This window comes from Grammomys surdaster, unplaced genomic scaffold, assembly GCF_004785775.1.
Source record: "Grammomys surdaster isolate TR1022 unplaced genomic scaffold, NIH_TR_1.0 343, whole genome shotgun sequence".
NCBI lineage: Eukaryota > Metazoa > Chordata > Mammalia > Rodentia > Muridae > Grammomys > Grammomys surdaster.
In genome coordinates, this window is record NW_021604762.1 from 1,846,478 (window position 1) to 1,860,250 (window position 13,773).

At 43.0% G+C, this 13,773-nt stretch overlaps 1 protein-coding gene across 1 annotated transcript in view; it reads right to left on the reverse strand.

Annotated features, from left to right (window-relative positions):
- The window catches only part of Alk (ALK receptor tyrosine kinase), a 699,186-nt gene that overhangs the window by 484,320 nt on the left and 201,093 nt on the right, over positions 1 to 13,773 (reverse strand). The window contains exon 2 of the mRNA XM_028778974.1: positions 13,394 to 13,510. Coding sequence (XP_028634807.1) covers positions 13,394 to 13,510 — 117 coding nt within the window. The remainder of the gene's footprint in view (positions 1 to 13,393; positions 13,511 to 13,773) is intronic.

Here is a 13,773-nt window from a genome sequence, read left to right on the forward strand (position 1 = left end):
AGGAAAATGTACGATAACTGATCTGAGCCATGTTGTAGAATGGATAGCTGGAGGGATTGGCAATGGCCTCCTACTTCAACAGTCTGAACTGAGGGTGGAACCCTGGTCTCTAGCAAAGTGTGACACTGACAACAGCAAATAGTTATGACTGAGGCCTGTGTCTCAGAAGCCAGCAACTAAGGTGGAAATGGGGCTTCCTACCCAAGGCACAAACACTCAAGGAAATAACACTCAAGGAACAGGGTTCCTGTGCTGTCTGTAAGAACAACACAGAATGGAAACTGGGAGACTTGGTGTCTTTAGACACTGGATTTCCCCTTGGTTGGGCTTAGAAAATCCATCAGTCTTCCTTTGTATCCAGATGGCCCTGAGGACCCCCCAAATGACCCTTTGTGTCTCCTAAATCTTCAAAGTGTTAACCCAGAGCTGTCCCAAAGGCTTTCTAAATCACCTAAATCTAAGTCGAGGCAGGGAGCTAGCAACCAATCACCTTTAGTTTTCAAGACATTATCTCAAAATCAGCCATTTTCTAGGTGACCTTGGACATATCAGGAGCCTTAAAGAGCAATTGCAGCACAAAGTTAAGCAAGTATTGTTGAATTAACAAGAGGAGACAATGTCAAGCTTGAGAGTCCCATGTCATTGACCCTTCCTCTCTGTCAAGAGTGCTGGTCAGAGTCTTTCACATGATTCAAAAGGCATTTCCTCTGCTTGGTGAGGGCCTTTTGAATGGCACATCCCTAGGGAGCACTAAGCTGGAGCTAGCAGAATGTCCGAGGGACTGACCACCAGTTTTTACTTCTCCTAGCTCCATTTGTTGGGACATCTATCTGGGCTCATTTACTTCATGGCATAGACATCCCAATATGTTTCTGATAAGTCTGCTTCTGTTTATTCCATATGGAACCACATGAGGTGTCAGGCATATATGGTGATGCTCTTGCCATTGGCCTTTAGGAACATCTGCATCCCATGCAACAGTTCACTAAGCAGAGCAGGAGAAACTAGCATTCTCAAAACTCTCAGTCTTTTAGGACTGTGCCCAGCACAAGGAAACTCCCTCAGCTGCTGCCAATCTTGGGGCACAAGCCAAGGTCTCATTTCCTCAAGAGATCTGTCAGAACCTTTTACCTGTAGACCCTAAGAGTCACTGAGGACTTTGTAGTCCATCTGAGATGCAGAAACTGAAGCCATAAGCACTGTGGGGCTTGCCAAAGGATGTACAGTGGGTGGGTTTCAGAAATGGCACCAAAACCCTGTTTTTATTATAATTACTTAAAGCTTGGAGTAACAGACAAACAAAGCAATAACTTATACAATTAGGAAAATTCTCAAAACTCCATTGGTGTTTGTCGTTGTTGTTTCTGGAATAAGTTGGCAAAACCACACATGGCTAGGTTTCAAATATCTCCCAATGATCAAATGGCTCAATTCATCTCCAGGAAGGCTTTTAGGGTTCTCTCAAACTAGATGTGCTCTTCTGCCAATAAACTGCTCTTTGATGGTTGCTGGAAGCTCCCTGCTGGTGAGAAGGTCTGTTCATAGGCCAGAAGCTAAAGTCAGAACGGCCGAGAATGCACTGGGCTGGGAGGAAGGGGAAAGAGCACCAGAGAGTTCCTGGAAAGTCTTCCAGCACTGTAACAACTGATCTTGTGCTTTTAGGCAATCCATTTAACCACTTGAGGCTTGGCTTCCTTATCTATGTATAGGGAAGCACATTACCATGAACGGTGATGATTTAAAACATTGTATCTCCTGTGAACTCTAGGAACACATATATGGTAATGAACAAAAATATGCTTTTTCACCCATGTGTGTGTGTGAATATCACTATGCGTGCATATGAATACTTAAGACTGATGTTTGAAATAATCCTCGATTTATTTTATACCTTATTCAATGGGGCAGGGTCTCTAAAACCACCGCTCACAGTTATGGCTAATCTCAGCTTTCTGTCTGCCTTTTTTGGCTGGAAATACAGGTGGGTTGTCACAGCCATCTGGCATTTATGTGAGTTCTAGGATCCTAACTCAGATCCTCACAGTTGTGTGCCAAATGCTCAACCACTAAGCTATCTGCTCACTTCAAGACATCCTTTCTTAGCTGCATGATGGATGGTATTACTACCTTGACTTCTGTAATGCAGGCATATCAGTTTGTCCTCCTCGGGGATGAACTGAGCTGACTCGACTTGCAGGAGTCAAGAAGATGTTGGCTACAATGAGAACCCCTTCCTCTCTCCCTGTTTTATATCAACACCTGTGGGTATGAGGCTCCAAGGTGTCTAGGGAAGTAATACAAGAGTCCTTCAAGGCACATAGTCTGCCTGACGTCAGGCTATGCAAATTTAAAGCTTATCTTTGCTACTTGCCAGCTATGTATTTCAGAAAAAACTGTTGACTCTCATTGTTCTTGACTCTACAAAATGGTGATTAAGAAGAGATGATGTCATGGAACTTTCATGAGGATGATGCATACATTCAATAAGCATACAGGATGTCTGACGTAATGATGTGCACAAAGTTTGACTTTACATAATAGTGGGTGTAACTTTGGCTGTGGATAAAGTGGATGCATGTCTGCACGTACACACAAGTATGTACACGAGCATGTGGAAGCCCAAGGTTAGCATTAGAAATCATTCTCCATCACTCTTACACCAATGCATTGAGACAGAGTCTCTCAATCAAACTGAGAGCTTACTGCCATGACTAGCTTTAGGTGGGTGCAGTGGTCAACAGTAGCATTGGATGCACAGTGCTGAGAACAAGGCTGTGCCAAACCTTGTTTCCCTCAAGAGCACGAGAGGAAGAGTGATGAAGGAGCATATCACTCAACGCTTCCCCTGGAGACCTTAGCAGAGATCATGCAACATCATGCACTCCATTTAATCTGCATAGAGCTCTGATTCCTGATCAGGATATGGAGTGATGAAATAAACAATTTCAATTTTCTTCTATAACTACCATGCTTAGACTAACCGCCCCTTTTGGGAAGGTGGCCAAAGCAAGTCCACTAACATGGCTCTCGCCAGCTGGGCAATGGGAAACTGGGAGTTCTACCTTTCACCCCAGGCTTAGATGATTAAGGACTGCTACTTCCTCTTCCTGAGTAATTTCCTAAAGGGACACTTGGCCCACCAGTCACCTTTGGTATTAATCCACCAGCTGTCATCAACATCTGGTGATTCACTTCATAACGCTAAATACCCAACCTGGCCCCTCTCCACCCCTCACTCACACCCACTATTCATTTACCGTGGGGCCCGGGAATTTGAAATCACCCGCTTCCTTCCCATCACCCTGTGCCCTGGAATGCATCTGAGAACCAATCACCCAATTCAAGACATCTGTTCTGCTCACAATCAAGTGCAGAGAAGAAGGGCCAAGTCTCCTTCAACCAATCAATGATATAAACACAGCCTTGGAGGGGGGCAGTGTGTGAGTGCACAGAGTGGCAGTGGACAGGCACAGAAAGCTTAGTTCTTATTTCTCTCCTCTGTGGCCATCAGTGTGTTTCAATGTACATAATCTGTAGGTAGCAAAATGAGATTCTGTCCTTCATCTCAGAAAAAAAAATTACAGGTATTCTAAAATTAACAAGTTTAGTCTTCTCATTTTATAAAGGGAAACTGAGGCATAAGACAGTCAAGTGACTTGGCCAAGGTAGCATGGATCACAGTCTTGGAAAGTTAGAAGGCTGAGGCTTGAGCCCATATTGGATCTCCAGTGATCTTGCGGTTTCTAGGAATAGTTCCTGGTGCTCTCATGCTTGCTCTCTGTAAGGATGTAGGTGCAGTGGTGGGTCTCAGGCAGAATAAACAAGGGTACAGAGGACATGGTGAAAACTTAGCAGCCTGAACCACCAGTCAATATGGATCTTTGTAACTGAGACGCTTGAGATGAGAACCCTGGAGAACAGCTCTGAGCCATGTGGCATCCATGGGAACAGGAGGAAGCTGGTAGACATGGGAGACCTGAGAAGATGCAACATGCTTCTCCCTCTTTCTACTGTGTCTCTGGGGAGGCAGTGTCTGCTGAGTGTTGTGAGCAAACCTGAGGTTTGCCAGCTGAATGCCAGGCTTCCCTAGCATGTACTCTACATGTCACATACCCGCAGCCCAGCTGATGAGATGGGCTTGCCAATATAACTCTTAAAGGATGCAGACTCCGTACAGACACGGGGGTGCACAAGGAAGCTGGGCAATATGTGCATAGCATCTTGAAGTCTGGGGAGATTTCCGCATCTAGTAAAGGAATTATTGGAAAGTTTGCTGAGAATAAGGGATAGAACAAGATTTGGGCTGGGGAACTATCATTGGCTAACAGTGTATTTGTGAGTTTTCAAACCATATTACATCAGGTAGTATCATGATTAAAGATAGAAGTACTTTCAGGCTGTGGGAGGCAAAACTAGGTATTTGTGAGTTTTAAACACAAAGCTTCTGGCAGAAATATCTATGACACCAAACCCCAGGCTGCTGCTCTCACAGAATGGGGGTCAGAAAGCATTATTGATGCACTTGTTCTCTGAGCACATTCAAATCCTTCCTCACCAAAACCACAATAGTGCTGTCCCTAGGAATTGAGAACAGTGACACTTTTTAAAATGTTTAATATTTCTGAGCACTTTATACACAGGCACTGCATCTACATGACCCCCTCACTCCCTCTTCCTTGAGTTCCTCTCACTCTCCCAAATTAATAATCTCTTATTTAATTATTGTTAGTTACAAGTATATCCATCCATGCATGCATATGTGTGCATGTATGCAAACATTCATGTGTAATCTATTGAGTCCACTCAACTTTCCTCATGTATGTGTCTAGGTTTGACTTCTTGGAATTGGAATCTACATAGAGTCTCATCTGATTCTCCCTCTCTCAAATGACATGGGCCACCTATATCTCTTCATCTAGGGGGAAGAGGGACAGAAAGATAGTAAGACCAAGAGTGAAAGAAAGAGATCTCATAAGAATGGGAGCTGAGATACAAGTGACTCCCCTTTCCCCACTGCTCTGTAGTTTGCCTTCGGACAGATGCTGGGGGACCAGTGGGATGACTACAGAAAGAGTTAAAGTAGGCATTATGGAGGCAGAGTAAAGACCATTGACTCTCAAGCTTAATTGCCAGTGTGGTGACCCCCCTGGGCTAGCTAGATTTGGATGTGCCCTTGGTGGCTATGAGACACCTACATTAGAAGCTCATCTACATAAGGAGGTTACTGTTGCACACTGTAGCAGGGATTGGGGCAACACAACTCTTATGGGCTGACAGACACCCACAATGCCTAGATAATGAGATGGGTAAAGCAATTGCTGGAGCCAATGCATGAGGAATTCCATGTGAATGCAGACACAAAAGAGCCATAGCCACGCCTCTGCTGTAGAGAGGTAAGGTGCAGGCTTTGCCAAGAGGCAGCCTAGGTTTCAATCTCCACTTTGCCACTGTCCTGTGGATACTACAGTCTCCTCTGAGCCTCCCTGTCTTCATCTGAAAGATGAAGCTATTCAACCAGACAGCCGTGGGCCCTGATGGCTCACAATTCCTATGAATTTCTCATTGATGAAATTATTCCAGTCATATTTCTAAATAGACTGGCTAAAGTCCTACACAGGAGAGGTCTCTTCCGATGTGTGGTTTTGCATCTGAGGTCACTGCCGACAAAATATTTCATTTTAAGAGGGCCGTCTCTCATGTCCATCAGTCATTTTTCTGCATATGCTTTGGGCACTTACCTTTCTAGGTTGGTTAGAAATGATCTATATACTATAGCTCAGGTGTCCCAAAGCTGTCAAAACAAAAGTCTGCATCTCAGTCATGGCTGCAGAATGTAATTCTTACAGCTTGAAAAGAGGGGAAAAAGACTTCCTAACTTTCTACTGGCCATTTCCTCCTGGATGTCCTGAGGTTACTTCAAATGTAACTTGTCTAATATGGACCTCACCCTCTGCTCCCTCTCTCTTGATGCCTTGGTCACAGCCTCTTATTACTAAATGTTTCTCTTCTTCTCTTTTTAGTCAACGGCATCACTCAACTCAATCACTCAATTTGGTACCCCAGAATAGGCCTCCTTGTTATGATCAAGCTGTGACCAGAATCTCTCTGATATACATCTGCCTTAGTCACTGTTCTATTGTGAAGAGACATCATGACCGAGGCAGCTCTTCTAAAAGAAAGCATTTAATAGAGGCTTGCTTCTAGTTTCAGAGGTTTAGTCCATTATCATCATGGCAGGGAACAGGGCAGTAGGCAGGCAGGTGTGGGAACAGATGCTCAGTGCTACATCATGATCCACGGGCAGAGATATACTGGGCTTGGCATGGGCTTCTGAAACTTCAAAGCTCACTCTCAGTGACACACTTTCTACAAGACTGTGCCTCTTAACGCTTCTAATCCTTTCAAATAGTGCAAATCTCCAGTGACTAAGCATTCAAATATATGAGCCTATGGGGAACATCCTATTCAAACCACCACACCCTCTTTATCTGTGCTGTCACAAGGAGGCTCAAGTCTAAACCCTTAGCATACTCAGGAGCAACTATTTCCCTGGCCTTGCCTCTGCTTCCCCCTCCCAGTGCATCTATATTCCATATCTCTCTGGTATACTCATCTATCTCAGAGCTGAACCTGGTCTTGCATATGATTTACAATTGTGTTCTCCTTACCCAGAATGCCTTCATCATGGGCTTCTTCATTGTTCCTGGATTCTAAGGCCTAGAGCTTAGTTGTCCTCATCCCAACACTGTCTACCTCTCTCTACAGAACTGGACCTTCTGCCATTGTGTCCCAGGGTGATATGAATATGTCTCCACAGCTGGGCTTATCATAGAACAAGTAGGGATACCTCTTCCTCTAGAGTCTCTTGAAGGAAGAGAAAGGATCCCACTTGATCGCATCAGTAACACTAAGAACATAACCCAGCACACAGTAGGTTTAAAAATGAATCTTTATAATCATTCCCTGTATTGCTGGAGACATACTAAGTGGGAGAAATGATCGAGGCTATATAGATTCAACAATAGTCCTCGAGAGAAAGATCACGATTGGGATGAGTATTAGGGACTTCCCAGGGATGACAGGATGCTAGCAGGACAAGGAACATGTGACAATAAGAGATCAGTGAGCCATAGTGATTTCTTCTCCCTCTCCTACCTTTTTCTCTGTCTGTAACAAGGATTTTCAGGGGGTTTCTTAGGACCCACTTTTCTCATATTAATTCCACTTAGTCAATTATTCTTTTCTGTTTTATTCATCCATTTTTCCCTTTCTGCCTCTCCTTTGCTAAGTGTGGCTCTAACATAAAATGTTCATTCATATTTATTCACTGCCTTTATGCATCTTCATTTTAATGGCATATGACTAAGAGGGGCATTTTAAACATACTTCTTCTAAGCCAGCTGCTTTCTATTGAATTTTTGTGGATTGATTCCATTGGCTCCCAGCAGGTCATGGCCTTGAGGTGACAGATGGTCCATGTTCTTGTATGGCTGCTAGCATTATTGTTCCCTCTGGGACTTAGAGGTTTTGGTGAATGCATCCAGAAGCCTTTTGCTTGCCATCTTGCAGATAAGAATACAGATGCATGAGTTAGGAAATAACTTGATTTCTCAGCTCAGTGGAAGAGAACTGAGCGATGAACACAAAAAGCTCGCCTGGACAGGGCAGAGGAGTCACTAAGGAAGCTTTCAGCCTTGTCAGTGGTCCATGGGGGAATCTGGAGACCGCCTTTCAGTGATGCCAGACTTCTGAAGGCCAAGATGGTTGACTGTGGGCATTCACATTAAATATGTGATTCCAGAAATGTGATCAAACTGACTTCCTGCTAGAACTCCAAAATAATTCCCGTGGGGGAGCTGGTGAACCCTTTGTTATCCATTTTTGATTCTATGCTAAGTTAATACTTTTTGAGAGATAGATTTAATTTACCCAGTCCTTTTAATCAAAGAAACTGATACGTTAACAGGTTGAACAGTGGTGGTAGCAGCAGGGAAAGTAATTAAAAAGTCTAATTTTTCTCTCCAAAAACAGCAGCTCTTAAATTAAATAGATATCTCTGTTCCCAAAAGAAGACAAAGTTTCAATAGAACTTTTATTCAAATCCTAACAAAGTCTTCTGTATTCTCAAATGTCTGAAGGAATATTTCATTTCATGAGAGTCAAAGTTGTATATTTGAGTGGGGGAATGGATGGATGATGGTTTGCACTTAACTTTTAGGGGTGGCATAACAAAGCCCAACATACTGGACTACTTAACATAAAAAAAAAATGTTATTCTCCCATAGTTCTGGCAAGATGTTTGAAATCAAGCTTTTGTCAAGGCCACATTGCTTTTAAAGCGCCAGAGGAAACTCAGATCCACACTTTTCTTTTAGTTACTATTATTGCCATAATACTTGGTGCTCCATTGAAATGGAAAATCCTGTTTCCTTTGGAAAGTCAGTTATGGCAAATGATGTTTTGCTGGGGCTCACAGGTGAAAGGATGTTTTGCTAAAGCATACACATGAAAGAATGTTTTGCTGAAGCAGACACAGGTGAAAGGATGTTTTGCTATAGCAGACACATGAAAGAACACATGATATTTAGAAAGAATATGAATATGACCCCACAGACAGGGGTAGCCTGAGCATTCATTCACTTTGCTGACTCACCACTCTTCCCTGAACACACATGCATTGGTTTACCTCACACTGTGTTGCTGAGCTTCACTTGTGGTGACTTCATAGAGAGTACCTTGCCAAAGAACTTCTGGTGAGGTTCCTATGGCTTTTGGCCACTCCCTTGGACTCATGCTGCTTGGTGAGCCTCATGGTTTCTTCTGGATTGAACTGCAGTAGCTGATTTGTGTGTGGTGTCTGCCAAAGTGGACTGAACTGTAGCTCCTGATTCATATTTGCAGTTTGCTAGTGGATCGGACTGAGAACAATGAAGATTGGAATTGTCCCCAAGTAACTATTTCTAAACAGGTCCACTTCCCCCATATTCTAATAACCTTTCTTTTCCATTATCTCTAGTGGGTGGTGGGCTAGAGAGGAGATTGAACCCTTATTAAAGTAGTCTGTGAAAAAATATGCCTACACTCCATGATATACAAATCATTGCCCTAGTCTCTTTATTGTTAGTCACAGGGTGTTTGCCCAGTGTATATCTTGTGTCTGTGGTATCTACTCTCATAAGCCCAGGAGATGTATGGGATCTGGGTCCAAGGAATTCCTTGTGTCATCATTTTAACTTGATCATAGCTGCAAAGATACTATGCTCAAATGAAGTTTCATTCACAGAGATTGAGGCCTTAGTATTGAACATATCTTTGGGGAGAATACAATGAGCCCCATAATAAAGAGCACTGTCTAAAATGAGAAAAGTACTTAAATATATGAGATTATTTATAGTGCCACAGGGTTCTACCCACATGTTCCTGGGAGGTGAGTTGCTGAGTGTGTTTGAGATGGTCTCAGTTCAGAGATATAAAATGTTTGTTCTACAAATAGCCAAGGTTTTGAATATCAGCCTGATGATTCAGCCTCAACATTAGGCCATTCAGGACGAGTGAATGTTGTCTATGGTTTATCTTTGCAATAACTTTGTGATGTGATAGAACACTACTCAGCAAGGGGTGAGTGCATGAATCTGAGTTCGAATTCATCTTCTCTATAGCTTAGCAGCCTTGCTAATAAACCCTCACCTTCTGTTGATATTTCTGTAAACGTGGAATATAAAATAATTTCCACCCACTATAATTTCATAATACTACTTAAATGAGAAGAATGCATGAGAGAGGGTATTGTAAAGTACTACCTTTTTAAAAAATGAATGGAAATACCATTTGTCTTGGTCATCTGGGGAATAATCTCTAGTTATTCTGTTTAAATTATTGATCCAGAGGCTGGAAGTATAGTTCAGTTCATAAGATTCTCGCCTTGCAAGTATGAAGACCCAAGGAAAACGCTAGCGTGATACAGCTCGTGCACATAATGCCCATGCTGGGGATGTGGAAACAAGAGGGTTATTGGCACCCACTGGCCAAGCAGCCTAGTACAACTGTAGAGCTCCAGACCAATGAGAGAGCCTATCTTAAAGGAGGTAGACAGTGTTCATAAGTATGACACCCAAGGTTGTCCTCTGATACTCACACAATACACTTATGCACATAAACACACATATGCACCTAAACATACCTACAAAATGATAATAAAATAGCAATCTGATTCCTCAGCTCCAGAGTGGGCAGACATAAGAGTTAAAGTTAGAAAGAATACCATCTGTTTCTGTGGTTCTAGAACCCAAGAGAATCAGACTCCATTTTGCACCCCCAGAATCTGTATTCTTGAAGCATGCAGCAGGACCTGATTGGAGAACATTTGTATCTGGGTGCCTACTCAGAGCCCAATCCTTCGGCCAAGCCTATAACTAAGTACATAGGCATAAGAGCCAATGATGAAAAAAAATGGAGGTGAACTTTCTTCATATGCCCCCTTTCAAAGACTTGCCCCACTTTCAAAGCCTTGAAGAGGGATGTGTAGCTCTCAGCTCCCCATGATAAAATTATCTGGCTAATGTCATTCAAGACAGAGACCAGAGAGAACTGGAATCTGATACTGAATGGCACTGAAGAGAATATATTTTATACAACATAAAAGGTCCCGACATAAATTAGAAGAAATATTGGGAGCCTTCAAAAAGGTAGGTCAAACTTTTTCCTCAAGCAGATAATTACAGGCTGGGGGTGAGTAAATCTTATTAGCCTCTTTCTACCTCATCTCTTCTCATAAAACACTAGCAAGAAGAAAACCACTCTCCATTCAGAGTGGACAGCTTGCCTGAGAGAGGATTGGCCTGTGGCTGTCAATCATGTCATCCGTGGTTGGGTTGTTGATGTTGCTTTCACCACCCCCACCTCCCACCAGGATAAAGCTTAAGCCGGTCAACCAAATGTGAAGTTCCACACTAGGCTGGCCAAGACTCCATGGTGTCTCCAAATCTGAAGAGCTACACCCCTTCAGGCGGCAATTTCCCAGTTAAATTTTTCTGCCCTTGTTTGAGGACTTAAAATTAATGAAGTTGTTAACATTTCTTAAAATGTCTTTCCTGGCAGGTGAAAGGTATGAATTTATTACCCATGAGCCTGCTAGCCTTTTTGATTCATAGACATGTAGGCTGAACCACACAAAACACCCTTAGGAGATAGGAGTCTAGCCCTAAATCTGCCATTATCTTTCCCTGTGCTGGTTCTCAGGGTGAGTCCTCATTGTCACTCACTGGCAATGGGCCCAGCTGCCTGCAGGTTTCTTTATCTAGCCTTTGACCTCTGAGAAGCCAGGACCCAGCCTTACTCATCCTTAAGTTTACATCAGGTCCAGCATCTGGCATGGGGGGTAGCCATGGAGTAAACATACCAATGTGGACACAGAAATGGAGGTGTTGATGTGATCATGCAGTCTCCACAGGACCCCAGAACGAAATATGACAAGAAAATAGAAAGGTTCTGAAAGCATTACTGTACCTCATCAAGGTGCCGCCAATCCTTCTAGCATGAACCAACACTTCACGACAAAGCTGACACTGACACTGTGGTCCAGCACTTGGACACTAACTGGCCAATGATTTGAGTCTGATCAACAAAGAACAGAAATCAAGAGCTTCTGGGCCATGAGGGCAGTTGGAGAGGGATTGTAGATACCACTTGATCTAGTTTTTGCCCCAATTATTCCAGTTTACTGATAAGGAAGGTGGGACTGAGAGACAGGAAATGGATTTACCTAGTGCAAGTGGTGGATAAGTTAGGTGTTACTAAACTCCAAAGGCTTTCTGTCTTTGATCTACAAACTCCCTCAATGTCCTCTATAGGGAACCAATAGTTGTTGTCTGTGACACATGAGATAGATTTTTAAACATTCTACACTGTATAAACGTTGTCCTCCAGAGATAATCAATGACTTTGAGAGAAAACTCCACATGTTATTTGACGACCAGTTATATAAAACATCTGGTTACAAAGAATCAACCACACATAAGACAAGTTTCTGATTATTTGTAGATACTTTATCTTATCATAAGATGCTATTCGGTGTCTGGTTTAAGTAAAATCAAGAAGTAATTCTCATCTGGAATCTCCCAAGAACCACTGTGCCTCCTCTCCCTCTGGGGATACTCAGAGTGGCAAATAGCATCTCAGCTCAGAGTAGAATCCTAAACGGCTTAAGGGGGTTTTATACTTTTCTTTCTTTCAATTTGAAATGAAAGGTGCCTTTAATACAAACCAAGACTAACAGTGTAATAAATGAAGGATGGAAGGCTTCTGACTGGAGCTTTTCTACAGCAAGTAGAACATCTCTGTTGGATGTACTTTAAATAGGTTAGGCCCAAGGGCAGAGACTGAGAAGCAGGAATAGGTAAATATGCCCAGAAGGGCATCTAGAACTCAGCACTGCACTGGGTTCATAAATACTTAATTGAATTAGGTCTGATGAGAGAATTCTATATTGGGAAGCCTTCTGCTTTCATTCATCATACATAAGCCTTTAGCGGGATCTTCCAGGGAAGGTATAAAATGGGACGTGAACACAGCATTGTACCTGCCCTCAAGGGGATTACCCCAAAAAGATGAAGAAATGTAGGTGCTCCCTGGAAAAGTCCCAACTCTCTCCTAACCCTGATGTTCCAACAGCAGAGCTCCTGCTACTGTGAGCTTTGAGGCTGAGCACCAAGAATGAATCATTGTATACCTTGTTAAGACAACTTCCTGAGGATTCAGAGGCCAGATGCTCACAAGTGGAGCTGGTGGCCTCCTGAGGAAACAGAACTATAAGAAAACAATAGCAACTTTGTGACTAGTGGGCCCACTCTGATCCTGTTAAGCTTAGTTTCTGCTTCTGTACAAACTGGAGTTGAACCAGCTCTCTTGACCTCTGAGGTTGTTGCACTGTCAAATGAGCAGAGATTATGTCAGAATAACCTGTTTGAGAACAGAAGTTAGCCAAATATAACAGAATCATAGAAGGGGTCCTGGAAGACCTGTGCCCTCCCTGGAGGTCATGGTCTATAGACATGTTACAGGTAAGAGCTTTAAGTCCAGAAAACTACAATCAAATACAAATAAACACCAGATCTAATGAACGGTGAAGGGAACTAGGCCAGGAAGGCTTGGAGGGTGGAATGTGTGAGCCAGAAAGACCTTAGCTCTCTCCTGGATTCACAATACAATTAAAAAAAAAATCTTATCTGGAATGGTCTGGTGGTGTCCTTGATTACCCTTGGGGGTCAGCAGTACAGGAATATGTGTTTTGCTGTAGAGGACTGAGGCATTCCATGTGGAATTCCAAGTGGAGACTCAGAGCTTCCTCAATTAAAACTGAAGGTGTGTCGTAGATAATTGTCAAATACACACTTACCATATCGACTGCGGTGGGACAGAAAAGGGAAGGAGTCCTTCATTGTCCAGGTCAGATTCCACACAAAGTTACCAGGAGGAGAAGGCATTTCTGAGGATGACTCCAAGGAACTGTGACCTGGACACAAACAAATGAGAGAACATTGATTCTTGTGCTTAGGATGAATCTTCTAGATGTCACTCAATATCACCGAAAATGAATGTTCATGAAAGGTGTTCTGGATACTCAACAGGAAGATGAGCAAGCAGGCTGAGGCAGGAACCGACAGAGTGGATCTCGGGCTTGGGATGTACATTTTCTATTAAGGGAAGCAATATCCGAGAAGTCTGAATACTGTGAGCAAGTCCATGCTGAGGCTCCCTGGAAGATGAACTAGAAGC